Consider the following 22,934-nt stretch of genomic DNA (forward strand, 5'->3'; position numbering starts at 1 on the left):
TCCAAACATTTAGTGCTTTTCCCACATTCTTTGTTGTTGTTTTTACTTCATCAGTTTTCAGTTGAATAAGTTGTTGTTGGGTGACTTTTTTTCTCTTAGACTGATGACAGATCCATGAGGGTGGAGATCGTGCATTTTTGTGTGTGTCTGGATTGCAAGGGCATAGTATAGTATCTTGCACGTAGTAGATGCTCAATAAATATTTACTGAATAGTTGAATGAATGAATGAATGAATATACTGTGAGCCCTCAATCTTGTTCATGTTCTCCTTTATTTAGCTGTTTGGGAGCTCAGACTTCTTTGATTCAACCTGTAGTGTTTGGTTAGGTCCTCATGGCATGCATTTTGTGCACTAACATTCCCCTGACTATATAATATTTTTCCTTCCTTTGATTTCTTCATTTTTGAAATTCCAGTGTATACTGTAAATTCCTGTAAGTCACTTGATACCTTTTGGGGGAGGAAATAATAAACAATTGGATATAATAATAGGAAAAGAAAGTAAATCAAAGGAAAATGTTGGTGCCTTTAACCAAATTCAGGATGGACATTTTCTTTTGCTTTGTTTTAATTTTATTTTCACTGTGTGAAGGAAAAAGAAGTAAATTTGTCCCCTAATTTGGCAGGAAATACTTCTGAAGAATTTGGGGCATGTCTCTGCCCTGAGATGTTCCTCCCAGGGGCAGGAGGCTGGGGCTGGGCTTGGCAGGGCCTCCTGGCCCAGTGGATGGGTGGGACGGACCTGTGGAGGCTGTCTGTGCAGCTGATTCCTGTCCTGTTGACCTTTCCTTGGGAGAGGGTTTGGGCAGTGCCAGTGAGAGCTTGCTCTTTTTGTTTGTTTTTGTTTTGTTTCTACTGTAAGAAGGAGAAAGAAATGAACTTGTCCTCTTGTGTTGCAGATTCAGTGGTTCTTTCCTTTGACTCCGCGGGACAAACGCTAGGCTCAGGTACCAATCCCTCCCCTCTGTCATCCTTTCTGCTCTCAGCACTGGCCACAGCTGAAGTGGAGCCTAATGAGGTCGGGGAGGGGGCGTCTGGGGAGGGCACTGGAATATTTCAATATTGTGGGAAGATCTCAGGAAGCTTTTCTAGGGACCTGTAGTCTGGGAAACAGCAGTGGGATGCAGCGTCCAGAGGACTTTGCCAGTTGTTTTAAATGTGTGCAGCCAAGAGTTTGCAGTAGATGCTCCGTCCTCATTCAGGGTGGTCCAGGGTCATAGAAAAGATGTCTGTTTCCTGTGCATACATGCTGTCTCAGAGAGAGATGGGCAGAGGCCACTGAAAGATGCCAACCTCTGGGCACGCAGGAGCAGTGGACCATCAGGCTCTCCAGGAACATGCTGGGATGGTGAGAGCATCACAGCTTCCTGAGAACACACACCCTGTTGCAGGTTCACGGGCACACCCCATATAACTCAAATACACACCTGTGTGTAGGGGCATGTACTGTGCACACGTGCTGAAGCACTCCCATGCTTCCCTGTGTCAACAGCGCAGGACGCAGAAATCGGCACACCCACCACTTTGACTTGGATCACCCAGGCTTAGTGGAGCCCTGCTCTCCCCTATCTCAGGCTGTTTGCCTGCCCCACAGCCCTCTGCTGCTGGCAGTGAACAGAAAGGGAAGATACTGATTCTTCAACTTGCTGCCGTTGCATCCATATGGGAGCCCTAGAATGACTTTACCTCATGAGGAGAGCATCTCCATGCGTCAGGTCTTAATTTTTACTTGAAGATGGTGGTTCTTGTACCATGGGTGCTGCCTGTGAGTAACAGGGAGACTTTGCTGGCCTGTTAAAGGCAATTAACCCATTTTGCTGTGGTTGACTGCGATAGACTGATGCTTCACAATGCAGCCATGAGGTTCAGGCCACTGTAGCAATGTGGGCGAGGGGAAGGACGATCAGAGAATATAATCTCAGCTACCACTGTTTACTGAGGGCCTACTGTGCACCAGCACTAAAAACACCAAAGCCAAGTGCTTTTTCACACTTCTTGCAAGGTGTATAGTAAGTACATCTTTAATTATAGATAAAGAAACCTAATACTCAAGAGTCAAAGTACCCTGTCCAGGGCTACTCATATCTGTCTAACCCTAGAGCCTATACTCTCTGCCTTGCCATCTTGCTGTCTCATACCTTGATACTTGATACTCCACTGAAATGCTTTAAGACAGAATGGACAGATAGAAAGAGTTTTGAAATAGGCATAAAGTTGTGTCAGTTCACATAGGAAAACATGAATCAATTTTATTACATTTATTATAATTTATTACATTACAATTTTATTACAAAGTAAAACTTCTGTTAATCAAAAGATACCATTAAGAGAGTGAAAAGGCAGAGTGAAAAAAGATGTATAACATAAATAGCCAACAAAGGGCTTGTTTCCAGAATAAAGAGCTACAAAGATCAATGTGAATAAAGAAGCAACCCTGTGTAGAAACAAGCAAAAGACCCAAATAGGCCCTTCACAAAAGAGGAATCCAGATGGCCAATAACCCAATGAAAAGGTCTTCAATTGTATTAGTACCTAGGGAAATGCAAATTAGCATTTCAAGCACAAGCTGGAATCAAGATTGCCAGGAAAAATATCAGTAACCTCAGATATGCAGATGACACCACCCTTATGGCAGAAAGTGAAGAACTAAAGAGCCTCTTGATGAAAGTGAAAGAGGAGAGTGAAAAAGTTGGCTTAAAGCTCAACATTCAGAAAACTAAGATCATGGCATCCAGTCCCATCACTACATGGCAAATAGATGGGGAAACAGTGGAAACAGTGGCAGACTATATTTTTGGGGGCTCCTAAATCACTGCAGATGGTGACTGCAGCCATGAAATTAAAAGACGCTTACTCCTTGGAAGGAAAATTATGACCAACCTAGACAGCATATTCAAAAGCAGAGACATTACTTTGCCAACAAAGGTCCATCTAGTCAAGGCTATGGTTTTTCCAGTAGTCATGTATGGATGTGAGAGTTGGACTATAAAGAAAGCCGAGCACTAAAGAATTGATGCTTTTGAACTGTGGTGTTGGAGAAGACTCTTGAGAGTCCCTTGGACTGCAAGGAGATCCAACCAGTCCATCCTAAAGGAAATCAGTCCTGAATATTCATTGGAAGGACTGATGTTGAAGCTGAAACTCTAATACTTTGGCCACCTGATATGAAGAACTGACTCATTTGAAAAGACCCTGATGCTGGGAAAGATTGAAGGCAGCAGGAGAAGGGGATGAAAGAGGATGAGATGGTTGGATGGCATCACCAACTCAATGGACATGAGTTTGAGTAAACTCTGGGAGTTGGTGTTGGACAGGGAGGCCTGGCGTGCTGCAGTCCAGAACACGACTGAGCGACTGAACTGAACTGAGATACCACTGCACATCTACCAAAATAGGGACACTTGAAAAGCCTGATAAAAGGTTGGTAAGGATTTGATGCAGTGGAAATTCTGCTGTCAGTGGGTAAGTTGATCACAACCACTTTGGAAAAAACTGTGGTAGTGTCTAGCTAAATCTGAATAGATACATACCCGTGACCAGGCCCTGGGAAGGCCCTAGGAAATATATTCCCTGCATAAATAGATAGTTACATATATATACCAGAATATATGTATAAGATACATGTGTAAGAATCTGTCTCTGTAACTGAAAGCAGCTAAAGGCCTGGACATTTAGCAGCTATTTGAAAGACTCTGGAATAGAAACAGCAGTAGACAGATTGGAGGAAAAAGCTAGAATTAGAAGTACTACCACACTGGCAATGGATTTCTCATTTTTCCTCTGGTATCCCATGTCATGGACTTGAGGCGTCCAAAAACCTGAGCACAGAGTAGACATCAGGGCACAACTGGAGAGAATTCCAGAAGACCTCTAGTTATGGCTCTGGTTGGGAAAGGGGCTCTAAGGCTCAGACAGAGGGGGATATCCCTAAGGTCGTTTTTTCTGTTTTCTCATGCCTTAATCCCCAGGCAGTCCCCTGAGTGGTGGGGATGGCAGTGCCCAGTAATAGCAGTGAGGCCTTCAAGCACCTAAAACCGAAGAAAGGAAATATTCTTCTTTGATCAAAACTTCCTTTTTGTAATCCCAAGAGGGTGGGAGAAAATCCAGTTGTCTTTTCTCTCCCCACCTTCTTGCTGCTTGGTTCCAGATTTGGGTACAGTTTAGGAAATGTGTGGCAGAAAGTGGTAAATAAAACCCCAGCTTTGGGGCCAGAGGACCAAGAAGGGGAGGCCCGATAAACTGGAAAGTACAAGGAGACAGCAGAGAGGAAGGAGTTCAGAAAAGCAACTCCGTAATGTTGTATGTGAACTTCTGGGCTCACCCTGAGCTGTGCATGTGCACGTCTGATTCCAACCAACACACCAAAGACTTAAGAACTGAACTAAGGGATGGACCAGACTGGACACTGGGTAGTGCACACAGAGGTCACACCTGAACAGGCTTTGGAAGCAGAACTGGCACTGAAACCACAGCTCACAGAGGGCTGGTCAGAACTTGTCACCTAAACCCAGCTTGGTTGATTGTCTGGTGAAACAAAAATATCAGCATTCTCCACTGGATTTAAATCAGACCTGGATTTAAAGAAGATTTAAACACGTTTCACAACATAATATTCAAAATATATAAGACACAATCTAAAATTAATTATCATATGAAGAACCAGGAAAATCTCAACTTGCCTGGGAGAGACAATCAATAGATGCTGATGCTAGGGTGACACAGATGTTGGGATAATCTGACAGACTTTAAAGTGGCATTTATACAAATGCTTCTGGACGCCTTTCTCCATCTCTTCCATCTGGCTGTTCCTGAGTTGAATCCTTTCATAATAAACTGGTAATCTTGTAAGTAAACTGTTAAAAAAAAATGCTCTCAAAAGTAAGGATAAACACTGTTGACATGAATTTAGATAGAAAGTGTTAGCACAAAAAGAAAAAAACTTGTATATATAATGAAATGGAGATAAGAGAAAAAAATACAATAATTGAAAATTTAAAAACTTTGCTAAATAGGCTCAACCACAAAATCGAGATGATGAGCAAAGAATCAGTAAACTTGAAAATAAACTCTCCAATCTGAACAATAGAAGAAAAAAATGTCAAAGAAGTTGAACGGTGTCTCAGTAACTTATGGGACAATGCTGGAAGGTTTACAGTCTGTGTCACTGGAGTCCCAGAAGGAGAGAAAGAGTGCAGTACAGAAGAAATGTTTGAAGAAGTAATGGCTTAAACTTCCCAAATTTGGTGCCCAAGTAGGGTTTATCCTGGGAATGGAAGGCTGACTCAACATTCAAAAGTCAATCAGTGTAATCTACCATATTAACTGTCTAAAGAAGAAAAACTACATGGTCATGTCAATTGATAAAGAAAAAGCATCTGATAAAATTCCACACCTACTCACGATAAAAATTCTCAGAAAACTTAGAAGGGAATTTTTTCAATCTGACATAGGGCATCTACAAAAAGCCTACAGCAAACATCATACTTTGTGGTAAAACTGCTGTCCCCCTAAGATCAAGAACCACTCCTGAAAGTCCTAGCCAGTACACTGAGAAGAAAAAGAATGAATAAGAATGCAGATGGGAAAAGAAGAAATAAAACCAACCCTCTTCATAGGTGACATGGTTTCCTACATAGAAAATCCCAAGGAATCTGTTTTTAAAAACTGCCAGAACTAACAACTAAGTTTAGCAAGATAACAGGATGCAAAATCAGAATGCAAAAAATTAATTATATTTCTGTATACTAGCAATGAATAATTGAAAGTCAAACATTTTTTAAAAACTGAAAACAAATCATGGTACCCCCGCCCCCAAAAATAAAATGCTTATGTATACATATGGTGAAATGTGCAGGGTCTGTATGCCAAAACCTGTTTGTCCCCCATATTTTCTCCCTCACCTACCAAACTTCCAAGGCACAAACCTCGTGATCACCTTGATTGTTCCTCTTCCTCACCCTTTCCTACCTTTCTGTCTTCATGGTGTGTCCTTCTTTCAAGCATCACTGTCCAAGGTACCATCTTCTTCCCCCTTAGACAAGTAAACATCTCTTAACTGGTCTCTCTGTGCTCACTGGTTGCCTCCCAGTGGTCCATTCTCTATGTTGTAGTCAGAGTCATCTTTTATAAATGTGGGTCAGATCACATCTTGTTCCACCTGCAATCTCTCCAGGTCCAAACGCCATTAACTACAGTGTCCTATTCCAATTTCTAATTATCTCAACACTTTGATTTGTGTTCATTTGTCCCCTCGCTGTCCTCAAGCCACATTGGCATTCCTGCCATTCCATGAATATGCCAGGTTCCTTCCTGCCCCAGGGTCTTTGTACTCACTTTTCTTCTGCTTAAGTTAGTAAGTGTTAGTCGCTCAGTCGTGCCCGACTCTTTGCGACCCCATGGACTGTCCATGAGATTTTCCAGGTAAGGATACTGGAATGGATTGCCATTTCCTTCTCCCAGGGGATCTTCCCAACCCAGGGATCGAACCTGGGTCTCCTGCACTACAGGCAGATTCTTTACCGACTGAGCTACAAGAGAAGCCCTTTCTTCTGCTTAGAATGCTTTTATCTTTTACTTTGCATAATTGTCTCAAATCTCTGTTCAAATATCACCTCTGCAAGAAGGCTATCCCAGAACACTTTATCTAGTCTACTCTCTTGATCTCCAACCTTTCTCTAAGCAGATATGCCTTTATTTCTTCTTAGCTGTCATCCTTCCTTCAAATTACCTGCTTATTTACCTTCCTTCAAATTATTTATTTATTTACCTTATTTAGTTATCCACCCCTCCCCCCACCCCAACTAACATGTAGGCTTCATGTGGCCAGGGACCTTGCCTTTCTTGTTCACGACTGTATCCCTGGAACTTGGAACAGTACCCACCACATAATAGGTGCTCAGGAAATATTTATTGAAGGAAGGAAGAGTAGAAACATAGAAACATTATTTAGGACATAATAGGACATTGTCCAATGTCCAATGGCGTGTCCGTACAGTGGAATACTGTGTAGCCATTAGAAATGATGGTGCAATTTTATTTTTATTGACGTACAAGATGTTGAGGGTATTGTTGAGTAAACAAAATAGGAACAAACAGCATGTATATTGAAGGTACATGAAAGTAAAATTATATATGCATATTTACACATATATTTGTGAGAAGAGATTTCTGGGAAGATACCAAAATGTTTGCAACAAATAGCTTTAGATAATGAGAGTTTTGAGTGATTCTTACTTCATTCTTTTTAAGTTTTTTTTCATATGGATTTTTATAGTTAGCTTGTGTTATTCCTAAAACTGGGGAAAATAAAATTATTTTTGTTTGGAGAGAAGGACTGTATCTGTGCTTAGTGATTATTTGTATATATCCACCCAATGGGTGGGGCTTCCCTGGTGGCTCAGATGGTAAAGAATCTGCCTCCAATGAAGGAGGCCCCTGGTTTGATTCTTGGGTTGGGAAGATCCTTTGGACTAGGGAATGGCAACCCACTCCAGTATTCTTGCCTGGAGAATTCCATGGACAGAGGAGCCTGGAGGGCTACAGTCCATGGGGTGGTAAAGAGTTAGATATAACTGAGCAACTAACACATACACTAGCCAGTAAGCTCCATAGTTTGAGATACAAACCGCAGAGTGAGCCATTTTTTCTATTTCCTGTCCCAGCTGCCCTTTTGACATGCTGTCAATCATAATCTTGCCGCTTAGCACAACATGCCCTGGCATGGTCTGGGCATACTTGATATCATGAATAAAACTGAATTTACTGTCTGCTCAGCTCTGCTGCTAAGTCTCTTCAGTTGTGTCCGACTCTGCGATCCCATAGACGGCAGCCCACCAAGGCTCCCCCGTCCCTGGGATTCTCCAGGCAAGAACACTGGAGTGGGTTGCCATTTCCTTCTCCAATGCATGAAAGTGAAAAGTCAAAGTGAAGTCGCTCAGTCGTGTTCGACTCTTTGCGACCCCATGGACTGCAGCCTACCAGGCTCCTCAGCTCTAGACATCTGCTTTCCTTCCCAGGACAGAGGAGAGTTCGTGCATGGCCTCTCAGCCTGTGTTGGGATGGGGCTTCTACCTGCCAGTGGAGGCCCCAGGCTGCTTGGGTGGAGGGCGCACAGGCACTGAGGGCCTTGTCTTATCAGGACCTGCTCACTAGGCCTCTGCCCTCCCCCACACCAGTGTACACCCGTTTGAGATTGGGCTTCAGTTGGTGAACTCCTTACTTTACTGGGTCAGTTAATTTAGTCCAGGTCAGTGAATTCTTTCTGTGTTTATATTATATAACTGCTTTTCCTATTTTAGTTTGTCTTTGATTAATTGATCCTACATTATGATTTATTTTCCTGACTTGATGTGGGAGCTGTTTGCACTTTGGCCAGCCCCTCTTGGGCCTCTGTGGGACTCCCATGGTTCATGTGTGGGCGTGGCCAGGCCTTCTGACACCACCCTGGAGCCAGGAGTGGGAGGTAGGAGTAGATAATTGCTCTCATGGCAGCTCTCCTAATATGAGGGTCTGCTTTTCTTATCCTCAGAGAGTCAGTGTAGCATAATGTAAAGACAAGAAGCTGCAAAGTCAAACCTGGGTTGGTTCAACAATACCCCAGCTGGTCCATGTACTGGCTGGGGATCCTGAACATGTTAATTCTTATCTCCAAGACTCTGTTCCCTCCTCTGTAAAATGCAGGAAATACCCACCTCGTAGGAGTTGTAAGAGTTACACTGAGAGTGCAGGTGAAAGTTCTGAAAGCAGTGTGAATTCACAGTAGATGCTCAGTAAATACTCATTCCCTCACTTCTTCCCTCTGTCTGGCATGTCCCACAGGCCATTTGCAACTGTTGCCAACTTCCTCCTCCACCCAAGCCAGGACATACATTACTTATGTTTAATATAGCCTGTGACTTTTATTGGAGGCTGTACAGTGCCTTTTCTTTAGAAAAGAGGGATCTATTTTGGTTAGGATAGGTCCTCATTCCATTTACCCCTATGCCCTTTGCACTTAGCAATTCATCATAGCTCAGAGACTGGAGCCAAAGACCCCCTTGAAAAAAGATCTGGCAGCAGAGTTCTTCTCTTATGTACTTGGACTTTTCTTGCCCGATGGCCTATCCTGCTTTTCTGACTTTCGTGCATTCTAATATGAAGTGCTGTAGTTTTCTGATAGAATCAAGGCCATGGTTTTATCCCTTCACTAAACTTCATCTACTTCAGTAATATTCCTCAAGCTGGCCTTCCTGGGGAATATTCACTGTTGTCATCAGCCTAAGCATCTGCTTTGCTTTCTAAGCACAGTGACCACGCACGGGAATTTGTGGTGGCTCTTTACAATGATCAGAGGAGGTGGGTCACTGGGAACCGGAAGGGCCAGTCGCACAATCGGCTCACAGTGTGCAGCTGTGTTCCCTGAAAGTCCATTCTGGGGCTCAGTGGCTTGAGAGTGGGGCTGGAATGGGACGCTTTCTTTCAGGGAGCTCCCCCTTCATCCTAGAAGATGTTACTGTGTAGTCAGTACCCCAGCCACTTGCACATGAGAGCGTAAGTAGGAGGTGATAATATCCGGACCCCCTGCTAAGATAAGCAGGAGGGACTCAGGGTTACTTAGACAGGGAATTATGAAAACATTTTTAATTTCCTTTACATTATACAATTATGATAAAATAAAATACAAAGTGATATGGAATGTATTAAAATTTCAAATTGCTGTAAAACAAAAATATTTTTAAGTTTTAAAGTTAAAAACTTGAGCTTGTTTTAACGTTTATTAATTTTTATCTTGGCATTTATGCCTCTCAGGTCGTCAGTTTTCATAGTTTCCAAATATACTGGAAGAGAATTGCGTTCTCCACTTGTCAGGTGTAAGGTGCTCTGTTTTTCAGCTAGTTCAAATTTATTTATTCATTGTTCTGTTCAGGTCATCTGCTTTCTCACTGACTGTGTGAGCCTGGTTTTTCAGTGGTCTGTGAGTTTCCCATTATGATGACAGGAGACCCATTGTGTCGTTCTCCTTGTAATTCTTTTAATTTTGCTGATAGAGACATTATTAGGTACATACACACTTTAGTGCATGGCCTCCTTTTGTCTATGTCCAATTTCTGAACCTTCTAGGAGTTTATATGAGTTCAGAACACCAACTTACTGCTTTGAAATGGCAATGGAAGGGTTAATGGTTAATTTCAAGACTTGAAGCATTTGAACAGGCACTTTATGCATTCACAAGTCTGACTTGGTACAGGGGCAGGAAGAGAAGAACAGAGACTTGCATGGTTCATGCCACTACACACCTGGAGCCAGGCAAGGGACACACGTGCACTCCTTGGTTAGGGGTTTTTATAATGCTGGGCTCTCCAGCCTGGCTGAGGCAGGCAGCCTAAACCACCAGACTAAACATCTCTCCTTCACTGTGCAGCTGTGGCATTGCTGCTCTGACACCTGCGGGAGAGGACCTTCAGCTGTGTATGTACATCAGCATGTGTTGTGTCTGGTGACTTGAGAGTCCCAGGATCTTCCATTCTTATTACAGATTTGGCATCAGTTGACTGCCAGTGAGAACTGGGCTTTTCTGCCAGCTTCCCCAGAGGCGAATTTTCCCTGAAGAGTTGGTGCACTCAAAATAGCATTTCTATTGTATAAGCTGAATTCACATGCTACTTCAGGAACACATTTGTATACAGTGAGATATTCTGGGTGAAAAGTGGTACCGCTTATTAAGGCAGGGATACAGGAGGAGGCTCAGAGAAGGCAATGGCACCCCACTCCAGTACTCTTGCCTGGAAAATCCCATGGATGGAGGAGCCTGGGAGGCTGCAGTCCATGGGGTCGCGAAGAGTCGAACATGACTAAGCGACTTCACTTTGACTTTTCACTTTCATGCATTGGAGAAGGAAATGCAACCCACTCCAGTGTTCTTGCCTGGAGAATCCCAGGGACCGGGGAGCCTGGTGGGCTGCCATCTATGGGGTCGCACAGAGTCGGACACGACTGGAGTGACTTAGTAGTAGTAGTAGTACAGGAAGAGGCTATGCATGTGTGCAGGTGGTAAAAATGAACTCTGTGAGGCAGCCTGAGTTTCAGGTTACTATAGGTATCAAAGTGGAGATGCCACCTGGATGCCCAAGTCTGGAGCTCAGGAGAAGGGTTGGGCAGAGAGATTTGGTATGGGTACAATGGGAAGATAATTGAGGCAGGCTAAACTGAACAGTTAAGCATGGTAAAGTCTAGACCAGATAAGGAAAAGTGAAAAAAGGAGGAGAAACAACTGAAAAATAGACAAACTATGTGGGAAAGAAGAGTTCTTTCAGACACTGAACTATAGATGACACAGGACCCTGGTCTTTGAAAGAAGGGCAATAAATGAGATAAACCCTATAACTGCCCGAGCTAATGGCCTAGACAGGATTTCCAGACCATAGCACAGGAAAGGAGAACCCAAACAGAACCCAAGAGTCTTCCTAAGAGGAAAGAGAGTTGAGAATTTGTATCCCGACTAAGCTAGCGGGGAGAGTGAAGCTGACTGAGGGAGGTATGCTGGCACTCCAGCCACTTTTGGTCATCTGTAAAACCCTGCACCCGGGCCCTTCCCACACTTTGGTTATGTGATCCTCCGAGTAGCTGTATTTACCTAAGTTAGTGCAACCAGTATGTTGAACATGCAGGAGACATCAGGGGTTAATCACAGCCACTTTCATTGGTCTCTCTGTGTCCCCTTAAGATGTTTTCAGCGTGGGCGGTCCAGAGAATTTTTCGGTACCTCTGAGGTAATAGAAATCCCATGGTCTTATTGAGTCACCAATTCCAAAATTAGTGTCCTGCCCTGTGTAATAGCATAGCTTTCAGCTCATTCAGAGCTGCAGTGACTCCCCTCGCAGCACAGGGTTTAGAAGCAGTGGTGCTGACCCAGGAAGGGTGTGCCCCCTGTTTGTCCTCCTCTTTCCACTTGTACGCCAGTTGCCAGCTGTGATTTTGAACCTCTGTGGAATTGGAAAGGAAGGGAGAGAGAGGATGAGCAGAGAAGACATAAGATAGTGTGGGCACTCCCTGGACTGGCCAGTGTGTAACGCTGACTCTCGTGGGGTCTCTTGTAGATGTTTTGCAGACCCCTCCAGCTGGGGACCTCTCCCTGAGGGTCCCCTGATGTGGGCAATGCATTCGCCAGAGCCTTGTCATTCACTCCTGGTGTAGCTCCTGGGACTCTTGGAATCTGCTCTTATTTCTGTCTGCCCAACAGCCTGCTGGGCAGATCTTTAGAAAAGGACCTAAAGCCACCCCACACCAGCATATTCATAGATCCTTTTCTGCAACAAATTCTGGGAATACAGGCCATGTCCTCTGTAGTCAACTTATCTGCCAGAGTAAGACAGAGTTCACACTGCTGCCTGCATCCAGGCCACGGACATACTTCAGTTGATCCTCATAATCTTTAATTTTTTTCTTGAATCTATTGCCAGTATTTACAAACTGAGGAATTTTACCATAAAAGATCCAAATTCTTGACTTAAAAAACCCCGGATGATGTGACAACACCAGGTCTGCCTTACTGCCTGACATAGATAGCTGGAGATGGGAGAGGCTGTCCCATTTGACAGGGCATGGAATCACCAGAGGGACTCCATTCCCTCTTGGCTCTGTGACCTGAACCCCAATGTCAGTTGCCATTTATCATCACTGGACTCATGCAGTTACATTTTCTTAAACTACAGACGAAATGTGAAATATTTCTAGTGCTTATGTTTCTTAACAAAGAGAGAAAACAACAGATAGTCCAAAAGAGCCATGGAAAGGAAGGGTATAATTTATTTAGAAGCACAGTGTCTTCTTACCTGTTTAATGTGCAATTAGTCTGTATGAGTGTATAAAACACAACTTAAGACGCCATTCGAAAATAACCCATAAATAGAATCACGGTTACTATACAAAAATATGTGGTGAAGAAGACATTTCAGCTTTCAACAAGGAGGTTATGTGACTTGCTGCAGAAGGGCATTACACTCATCCTCTTCCCTGGTTTATGTTTTGTTCCTACTTGGCCCTGACTTTTCAGTTTGCGACAAGGGGAAAACATCCTCTGGCCTCTCTGGAGGAAGAATCAGCCAAAACATGGATTCACTGTATGTCTGAAGGTGTCTTAGCGCATATCTGGTAAGGAGTAACAGGATAGTTCCCAAGGTTTTGGCCACATGGAGAAAAAGCAACAGGTGTTGGCAAATTAATGAGGTTTTCTTTTTGATGGCAGGGTAAAACCAGATTTTTGAAACAGTATTCAACTTTGAAACTAACTCTTTTGGGAAATTTTGTTTTCAGTTTATTTTTAAAATTGAAACCTTATTGATTTTTATAAGTACCTGATATATTAAGCAGAGTCTTTTTTCCATTTATCTGAATTAGAGCAAAACCAAAATTATCTTGAGGAGAGGCTGTCACTGGCCCAGGTGTCTTCTCTTGGGATCCCCTTCATGGATCATAGCCTTGTTGTGGTGAAGGGGCTTGCATAACTCAATGAAACCATGAGCTGTGCTGTGCAAGGCCACCCAAGATAGATGGGTCATAGTGAAAAGTTCTGACAAAACGTGGTCTACTGGAGGAGGGAATGGCAAACAACTCCTGTATTCTTGTGAGAACCCCATGAACAGTATGAAAAGGCAAAATATATGACACTGGAAGATGAGCCCCTCAGGTCGTAAGATGTCCAACGTTCTACTAGGGAAGAACGAAGGGCAATTACTAATAGATACAGAAAGAATGAAGCAGCTGGGTCAGAGCAGAAACGATGCTCAGTTGTGGATGTGTCTGGTGGTGAAAGTAAAGTCTGTTGCTGTAGAGAACAATATTGCATAGGAACCTGGAATGTTAGGGCCATGAATCAAGGTAAATTGGACATGATCAAGCAAGAGATGGCAAGAGTGAAGATAGACAACTTAGGAATCAGTGAACAAAAATGGACAGAAACGGATGAATTTAATTCAGGTGATCATTGTATCTACTACTGTAGGTAAGAATCCTTTAGATGAAATGGAGCAGCTCTCACAGTCAACCAGAGAGTTTAAAATGCAGTACTTGGGTGCAATCTCAAAAATGACAGAATGATCCCAGGTCATTTCCAAGGCAAACCATTCAACATCAACATCTAATGGCAGAAAGTGAAGAGTAGTCCAAGTTTTTGCCCCAAACACTGATGCTGAAGAAGCTGAAGTTGACCAGTTCTATGAAGACCTACAAGACCTTGTAGAATTAACACCAAAAAAACAGATGTCCTTTTCATCATAGGGGATTTGAATGCAAAAGAATGAAGTCAAGATATACCTGGAATAACAGGCAAATTTGGGCTTGGAGTACAGAATGAAGCTGGGCAAAGGCTAACAGAGTATTGTTAAGAGAACGCATTGGTCATAGCAAACACCCTCTTCCAACAACACAAGAGACGACTCTACACGTGGATATCACCAAATGGTGAATACTGAAATCAAATTGATTATATTCTTTGCAGCCAAAGATGGAGAAGCTCTATACAGTCAACAAGACAAGACCTCAGATCATCAACTCCTTATTGCAACATTCAGGCTTAAGTTGAAGAAATTAGAGAAAATGACCACTAGGCCATTCAGGTAGGACCTAAATCAAATCCCTATGATTATATAGCGGAGGTGATGAATAGATTCAAAGAATTAGATCTGGTAGACAGAGTGCCTGAAAAACTATGGACAAGGATTCATAACATTGTACAGGAGACAGTGACCAAAATCATCCCAAAGAAAAAGAAGTGTGAAAAAAGAAAAAGAAAACAGCAAGAAGGCAAAGTGATTGTTGGAGGAGGCCTTACAAATAGCTGAGGAAAAAAGAGAAGTGAAAAGCAAGGTAGAAGGGGAAAGATATACCCAACTGAATGCAGAGTTCCAGAGAATAGCAAGGAGAGATAAGAAGGCCTTCTTCAATGAACAATGCAAAGAAATAGAGGAAAACAATAGAATGGGAAAGACTAGAGATCTCTTCAAGAAAATTGGAGATACCAATGGAACAGTTCATGCAAGGATGGGCACGATGAAGAACAGAAACAGTAAGGACCTGACAAGAAGAGATTAAGAAGAAATGGTAAGAATACACAGAAGCCAGAAAGAAAAACACCAATACAGTATACTAATGCATATATATGGAATTTAGAAAGATGGTAACAATAACCCTGTATACGAGACAGCAAAAGAGACACTGATGTATAGAACAGTCTTATGGACTCTGTGGGAGAGGGAGAGGGTGGGAAGATTTGGGAGAATGGCATTGAAATATGTATAATATCATGTATGAAACGAGTCGCCAGTCCAGGTTCGATGCACAATACTGGATGCTTGGGGCTGGTGCACTGGGACGACCCAGAGGGATGGTATGGGGAGGGAGGAGGGAGGAGGGTTCAGGATGGGGAACACATGTATACCTGTGGCGGATTCATTTCGATATTTGGCAGAACTACTACAATATTGTAAAGTTTAAAAATAAAATAAAATTTTAAAAAAAAGATGAAAAAAAAAAAAAAGAATATACAAAAGAACTATACAAAACGGTCTTAATGACCCAGATAACCATGATGGTGTGGTCACTCACCTAGAGCCAGACATCCTAGAATGTGAAGTCAAGTGGGCCTTAGGAAGCATTATGACAAACAAAAAAGAGAAGGTGATGGAATTCTAGCTGAGCTATTTACAAATCCTTTAAATGATGCTGTTAAAGTGCTGCACTCAATATGTCAGCAAATTTGGAAAATTCAGCAGTGGCCACAGGTGTAGAAAAGGTCTGTTTTCATTCCAATCCCAAAGAAAGGCAGTGACAAAGAATGTTCAAATTAGCATTCATTTCACATGCTATTTAAAGTGAAAAAGTGAAAGTTGCTCAGTCGTGTCTGACTCTTCAACCTAGGAAAAAACCCAGGAATTCTCCAGGCCAGAATACTGGAGTGGGTAGCCTATCCTTTCTCCAGCAGTTCTTTCTGACCCAGGAATCAAACCCAGGTCTCCTGCATTGAAGGCAGATTCTTTACCAACTGAACCACCAGGGAAGCCCCCATGCTAGTTAAGGTTATGCTCAAACTCCTTCAAACTAGGCTTCTAACTTCTAACTTCAGACTCCTTCAAACTAGCAGTACGTGAACTAAGAACTTCAGATGTACAAGCTGAGTTTAGAAAAAGCAGAGGGATGGTGGGATGATTTGAGAGAATAGCATTGAAATGTATATTATCATATGTGACACAGATTGCCAGTCCAGGTTTGATGCATGAGACAGGGTGCTCAGGGCTGGTATACTGGGATGACCCTGAGGGATGGGATGGGGAGGGAGGTGGGAGAGGAGTTCAGGATGGGGAACACATGTATACCCGCGGCTGATTCATGTCAATGTATGTCAAAAACCACTACAATATTGTAAAGTAATTAGCCTCCGATTAAAATTAATTAATTAATTTAAAAAAAGAGAAAAGGCAGAGGAACTAGAGATCAAATTGCCAACATTCACTGGATCATAGAGAAAGCAAGGGGATTCCAGGGAAACATCTATTTCTGCTTCATTGACTACATGAAAGTCTTTGACAGTGTGGATCACAGCAAACTGGAAAATTCTTAAAGAGTAAGGATTACCAGACCACCTTACTTGTCTCTTGAGAGACCTGTATGCAGGTCAAGAAGCAACAGAACAGGAAATGGAATAACTGGTTCAAAATTGGGAAAGGAATACAACAAGAGTGTATATTGTCACCCTTATTTAACTTATATGCGAAATGCTAGGCTGGATGAATCACAAGCTAGAATCAAGATTGCAGGGAGGGACGGGACATATGTATACCTATGACTGATTCATGTTGATGTTTAACAGAAAACAACAAAATTCTGTAAAGCAATTATCCTTCAATTAAAAATAAATTAATTTTAAAAATTAAAAAAAAAAAAGACCAAGGTGTGAAAAGCCTTACCTGCCAAGGAATATAAGTTAAGGAATATGAACTTCAGCCTAAGCACAGTACAGAGTACCATGACCACACTGGGTGTTTTTAGAATTAAAAAAAGAAAAAGAAAGATTACAGGGAGAAATATCAGCAACCTCAGATATGCGGATGATACCACTCTAATGGCAGAAAGCAAAGAGGAACTAAAGAGCCTCTTGATGAAGGTGAAAGAGGAGAGTGAAAAGGCTGGCTTGAAACTTAACATTCAAAAAGCTAAGATCATGGTATCTGGTCCCATCACTTCATGGCAAATAGGAGGGGAAAAAGTGGAAGCTGTGACAGATTTTATTTTCTTGAACTCCAAAATCACTGCAGATGATGACCAGCGTGAAATTAAACAATCTGCTCTCTCTTTGAAAGGATTTGGGAGAATGGCATTGAAACATGTGTAATATCATATAAGAAACTAATTGCCAGTCCAGGTTCAATGCAGGATACAGGATGCTTGGGGCTGGTGCACTGGGATGACTCAGAGGGATGGTACAGGGAGGGAGGTGGGAGGGGGGTTCAGGGTGGGGAACACAAGTACACCCGTGGCGGATTCATGTTGATGTATGGCAAAACCAATACAATATTGTAAAGTAATTAGCCTCCAATTAAAATAAATAAATTTAAATTTAAAATAAAATAAAATAACAGAGAGGACCATAAAAAAAAAAAAAAAAGGAACGCTATGACAAACCTAGACAGCGTATTAAAAAGCAGAGACATTACTTTGCTGACAAAGGTCCATATAATCAATGCTGTGGTTTTTCCAGTAGTCGTGTACAAATGTGAGATTTGGACCATAAAGAAGGCTGAACACAGAAGAATTGATGCTTTCGAACTGTGGTACTGATGAAGACTCTTGAGAGTCCCTTGGACTGCAAGATCAAACCAGTCAATCCTAAAAAAAAATCAACCCTAAATATTCATTAGAAGGACTGTTGCTGAAGCTGAAGCTCCAGTACTTTGGCCACCTGATGCAAAGAGCTGACTCATTGGAAAAGACCCTAATGCTGGGAAAGACTGAAGGAAAAGCAGAAGGGGGCGACAGAGGATGAGATAGTTAGACAGCATCACCAATTCAATGGACACGAATTTGAGCAAACTCTGCAAGAGAACGAGGACAGGAAAGCCTAGCGTTTTGCATTCCATGGGATCAGAAAGAGTTGGACATGACTTAGCCACTGAACAAGAACAGCAAAATTCTCTTGGGAGGCAAGTCTCCTGTTGAGTCGTGTGTCCTATTTGGTACATCTTCAGTTTTAAGAAGACGAATGACTCCCTGGAGCTCAGCTGTTTATGAAAGTGTACAGTCTGGCCTTAATTGGCCTTGCAGGTTATCGGTGTGGGTAATTTTCCTCTCTTGGCCATTCCTTGCTCATGTATGGATGTGAGAGTTGGACCATAAAGAAAGCTGAGCACCGAAGAATTGATACTTTTGAACTGTGGTGTTAGAGAAGACTCTTGAGAGTCCCTTGGACTGCAAGGAGATCAATCAATCGTAAAGGAAATCAATCCTGAATATTCATTGGAAGGACTGATGCTGAAGCTGAAGCTCCAATACTTTGGCCACCTGATGCGAAGAACTAACTCATTGGAAAAGACCCTGATGCTGAGAAAGACTGAAGGCAGGAGGAGAAGGGGATGATAAAGGATGAGATGATTGGATGGCATCACCAACTTGATGGGCATGAATTTGAGCAAGCTCCAGGAGTTGGTGATGGACAGGGAAGCCTGGCATGCTGCAGTCCCTGGGGTCACAAAGAGTTGAACACGACTGAGCAACTGAACTGAACTGCTTATTAAAGATGAAGTTCTTTGGAAGCTGTGTGCTGCTTGGCCTCTTCCAGCTGTTTAGGCTTGGTATTCTGTTTTATCCTCAGATTGAACTAGGCCAACTGCGAGCTGTTGAGTTGGCCAAAAAGGTCATTTGGGTTTTCTGTAAGATGTTATGGGAATTCCCAAATGAACTTTTTGGTCAACCCAATACATTCCTAGACCACCTTATTTTAATTTAGCCACTCTACACAGACACACACACATACTTAGCACTCATTGACAAAGCTATATAAAATAAGCAATTATATGACACTCCTTATCATCATTTTATACAAATATCTTTGAGGACCCAGAGGAAACATCCCTAAAATCTTAGTATTAAGAAGATCTGGGATTCTCCTGGTTCATTTTATGGACACTATAAACCATTATAACAGTGCTTTGTGTTTAGTTTTATCTGTGAGAAATCTTAGGGATATGTCTGTAATCCTCTCCCAGCAAGCACATAAAACCTTAGGACATGCACTTTTTAGTATTTCTATCCTGGCTGCTTTTTATTGTTTTTTCCTTTGCTTATTTCTCCTTTGGCCTACAAGATTTTTAAAAAGATTTTTTCCTTTTTAAAATCTTGTACTTTGTAAAACTGCTTCAACTTTGTTTTAGAATGAGGCAAATGTAGAGAAATTAAGTACAATATTCATGATTTACCATTTGTTACAAACATATTGTCAATTTGCTTTTAGATTTCATTTTAAATTTCCTATCCTGTATGAAGTCAGATCTTTTACTGCTTTGTGATTGTCATGGAGTGAATCATTGCTGCGAATCTGAAGATCCCTTGGCTGCCATATTTTCACCCCAGAGTTAACATGACTGATTCAGTATAAATCTTTTTTTAAAAATTGGAGTATAGTTGCTTTAAAAATATGTCCGTTTTTGCTATACAGCAAAGTGAATTTCAGCCAGATGTATACATATATCCCCTCTTTTTTGGATTTCCTTCCCTAAGCACTGGGTAGAGTTCCCTGTGCTATACAGTAGGTTCTCATTAGTTATCTATTTATACACAGGAGTATATGTATGTGAATCCCAATCTCCCAGTCCATCCCACCACCCCACCACCTCCCACTTTGGTATCCATACTTTTGTTCTCTACGTCTGTGTCTCTATTTCTGCTTTGCAAAGAAGATCATCGGTACCATTTTTCTAGATTCTACATCTGTGTGTTAATATATGATATTTTTCTCTTTCTGACTTCCTTCACTCTGTATGACCGTCTCTAGGTCCATCCACCTCTCTGCATATGGCACTATTTTGTTCCTTTTTATGGCTGTTTAATATTCTATTGTATATGCAGCATAAATCTAAGAGCTTAGAGGAAGCAGAGGTTGCTTACTGACCCTCTTAATTCTTCAAGGGGCCCATTTTTTCGGCTTACTAAATTTAAATTTCAAGTACCACATTTAAACAGGTAGGCAGTTATATGTCAGCATAACAGTGGTTGGCCCATAAGGCCTGGGAAATGCCTAGCACTGAACCTGGTCCTTCACAAGACAGGCGTTCAACAAGAATTTGGTGACTTAAATTTACTTGCGGTTTTTGTGTTTGGATCTAGAAGCATTTGTCTGCCCCGGTGGTCTGGGACTCGGTTGGGGAATGCAATCTGCTACTGTCTGCAATGACTTGACATCAGTGACACTTTCTGCTTTACTTTTCTCTTTCAGAATATGATCGATTGGGCTTCCTCCTGAAGTTGGATTCTAAATTGTGAGTAGAATGACCCAGTTTCTTGACTTTGTGATAGAGATCTGTGAGAGCTGGAGGCCGGCCTCAAGGGGCCAGCTCTCATCACTCCTGGGGCGTCTGTCCTCCGTCTGTCCGCTGAAGCTTAGAGCATGTTACAGTCTGTGGGTGCAAATATAAGGCCTTAGATTTGGCTGGCACAGGGAGCTGATTACAGAAGGAGCGTGCACCTCCCCCCACCACACCCCACTGGAGTTTGAAGGACAAGGAGGAAAGGCTTCAGCTGCAGAGTGGAGGCTGACTAAACCACGGCAGGAGACAGTGCAAAGCTTTCAAGACGCTTCGCAGCCAGGCATGCAAAGCCTTCTGTGCTCAGGTTTCCTCCCGGCTTTAACTCCTGTCTCTCTCCAACAGGTAGATCCTGGCTTTCCCTCTATCCTTGTATATGTTTATTATCCATGTCTCAAATCCCCTTTCCTTGTTTGTCCACTAGGAAAACTTAAGAACCACCTCCTTCCTATACAGAATTAGTTATCTCTTCCTCCGCTTCCTGTGAATTTTCTACCTCTGACACCCATCATTTCATTATACTATAATTAAGTGTAATAGTTATTCATTTATCAAGAGTGCAGGCTCAGAGCCAGGCCGTGCTTGATTCAAATCCCAGACTGCCATTTACTTTCTTTGTGATTTAGGGCTGACCACTTAACCACTCCGAGCCTCAGTTTCACCTGTAACACAAGGACCTCACAGGGTTGTAAGAACTGTACAGAAATGGTGAATTTACAGGGATTTTCAAATAAGTATCTCATTCTTTCAGAATCCTTCCCTATTCTGGCCCTCTCGGCCTCCTGAGCACCAGGGCAGCGCCAGCATATGGTTGTTAGGTGCTAAGTCAACACTGAACACATGGCTGCGTGGCTGGCTGCATGGCTGCATGATGACAGGTGCCTGTGTGCCTCCCTCATTAGACTGGCTGCCTGGAGACTGGGCTGTACCCCTCTGTTCATGCCCTGTCCAGGACCCCCTCACATGGCCGGTGTGCAGTAAAGTGTTGCAGAACTGTCTGTGGCTCCTTGCTGTGGTTAGTCATCTTCATATACCCTTGCCCCTGTCCTGTACCAGACAGATGAGAAAGATCAGAATTGAGTCTCCTTTCTTTCCTCTCCTGCTTGAGGCCTTGACCACAGCTGCTTCTGATGGTGATGGCTGCACCCACATGCAAGACACCAGCCCAGAGTTATTTGGCTTTCCCACTGAATGGTCTGGCATGTAGCCCCTTTTCCTGGCATCTGGCCTCTTGGCTCTGGTGCCCCACACCATGAGCTCAGGTGCTGCAGTTCTGCCAGCTTTTATACATCATGGAGGCAGCCACAAGGGAAGAGTGGTCTGTTCTGTCTACCAAGCTAGTGTACAGTTGTCAGCCGCATGTTACCATCCAGGGAATGGGGCTTGATAATGCTAGGAATCTATAGGCTTCACCCTTAGAAAATCCTTAATTTAGTGCTCTGGGCAAAAAACAAATCAAGCATAAGCTATAAGCAAGTGAAATGCCCTCAGAACGGAAGAGATGTAGTAATTTACCAAGTCACATCACACTGATGAACAAAAGACGTGGTATCCAGGACATGTTAACTATAGTGTTTAAGCTGTCTTCAGCAGTGTGAGAAGGGGGAATCGGAGGACACTTGGCCTGCTGTTCTGACAGTTGGGTGGTACGTGGTAGGCTCTTGTACAGCTTCTTTTTGTGTACCAGGCCGGTTCTATAAACCATTTGAGTCAACTTGGTCTTTAGCCTGGGGAATTGGCTTGGCTTCATTAGATTTACCTCAGAGGTCAAGGTACAAGCTCCAGCTTTCCTGCCTCGTACTGAAAAGGCCTTTCTAATCCAAGGTTATCTTCAGAACAAAATACAGACACATGGGAAAGGTTTTTATCTGTTCCAGAGAGAAGTTTCCAGGTTAAGGATTCTGGTTTTCAGAGGTAATTCCTTGGAAATATCCAGACCTCCCCTTACGAAGTCTTTCTCCGCTATGTTGTGTTCTATTTCTGATGCGTAGGAAAGGACCTACGCTTGGATCAGAACTGGATTTGAATTCCACCCCTTCTGCTTAGGATTATATAACCTTAGATAATTCATTTTTGCACTATGAATCACAATTTTCCCTTATCAAAAACATGAATAATAATACCCATTTCCTCAGGTTTTTATGAAGAATAAAAAAGAGTTCTATGAGTAAATATGCAAATGTAGAAATTTCTTATTTATCTTGATTGGATTCATTTAGCTTCTATCCCATAAGAATTCATGTGTTCTGGAAATTTTTCAGCCATTATCTTCTTTAAATATTGCCTCTGCCCAATTGTCTCTCTCTCTACTCCTCTTCTTAAACTCTGATTAAGTGGTAGACTTTCTCATTCTCACCTCTAGGTCTACTAACTTTCCATCTTTTGAT

At 42.5% G+C, this 22,934-nt stretch overlaps 1 protein-coding gene across 18 annotated transcripts in view; it reads left to right on the plus strand.

Moving 5' to 3' along the window:
- The window catches only part of ST3GAL3 (ST3 beta-galactoside alpha-2,3-sialyltransferase 3), a 215,468-nt gene that overhangs the window by 93,169 nt on the left and 99,365 nt on the right, over positions 1-22,934 (plus strand). For 13 of the 18 annotated variants that reach the window (XR_015157735.1, XR_015157732.1, XR_015157733.1 and 10 more), the window contains 2 exons: positions 901-948; positions 20,460-20,502. Coding sequence is in view for 10 of the 18 variants with exons in the window: in XM_086384037.1 (XP_086240163.1) it covers positions 901-948; positions 20,460-20,502 (91 nt within the window). In the remaining 8 variants the exon portion in view is untranslated. The remainder of the gene's footprint in view (positions 1-900; positions 949-20,459; positions 20,503-22,934) is intronic. The other 5 variants (XR_015157737.1, XM_086384053.1, XM_086384067.1 and 2 more) reach the window with 1 other exon arrangement.

The sequence above is a fragment of the Bos grunniens genome, chromosome 3 (assembly GCF_055505025.1).
Source record: "Bos grunniens cultivar Pamir isolate PY7600 chromosome 3, Bosgru_T2T1.0, whole genome shotgun sequence".
NCBI lineage: Eukaryota > Metazoa > Chordata > Mammalia > Artiodactyla > Bovidae > Bos > Bos grunniens.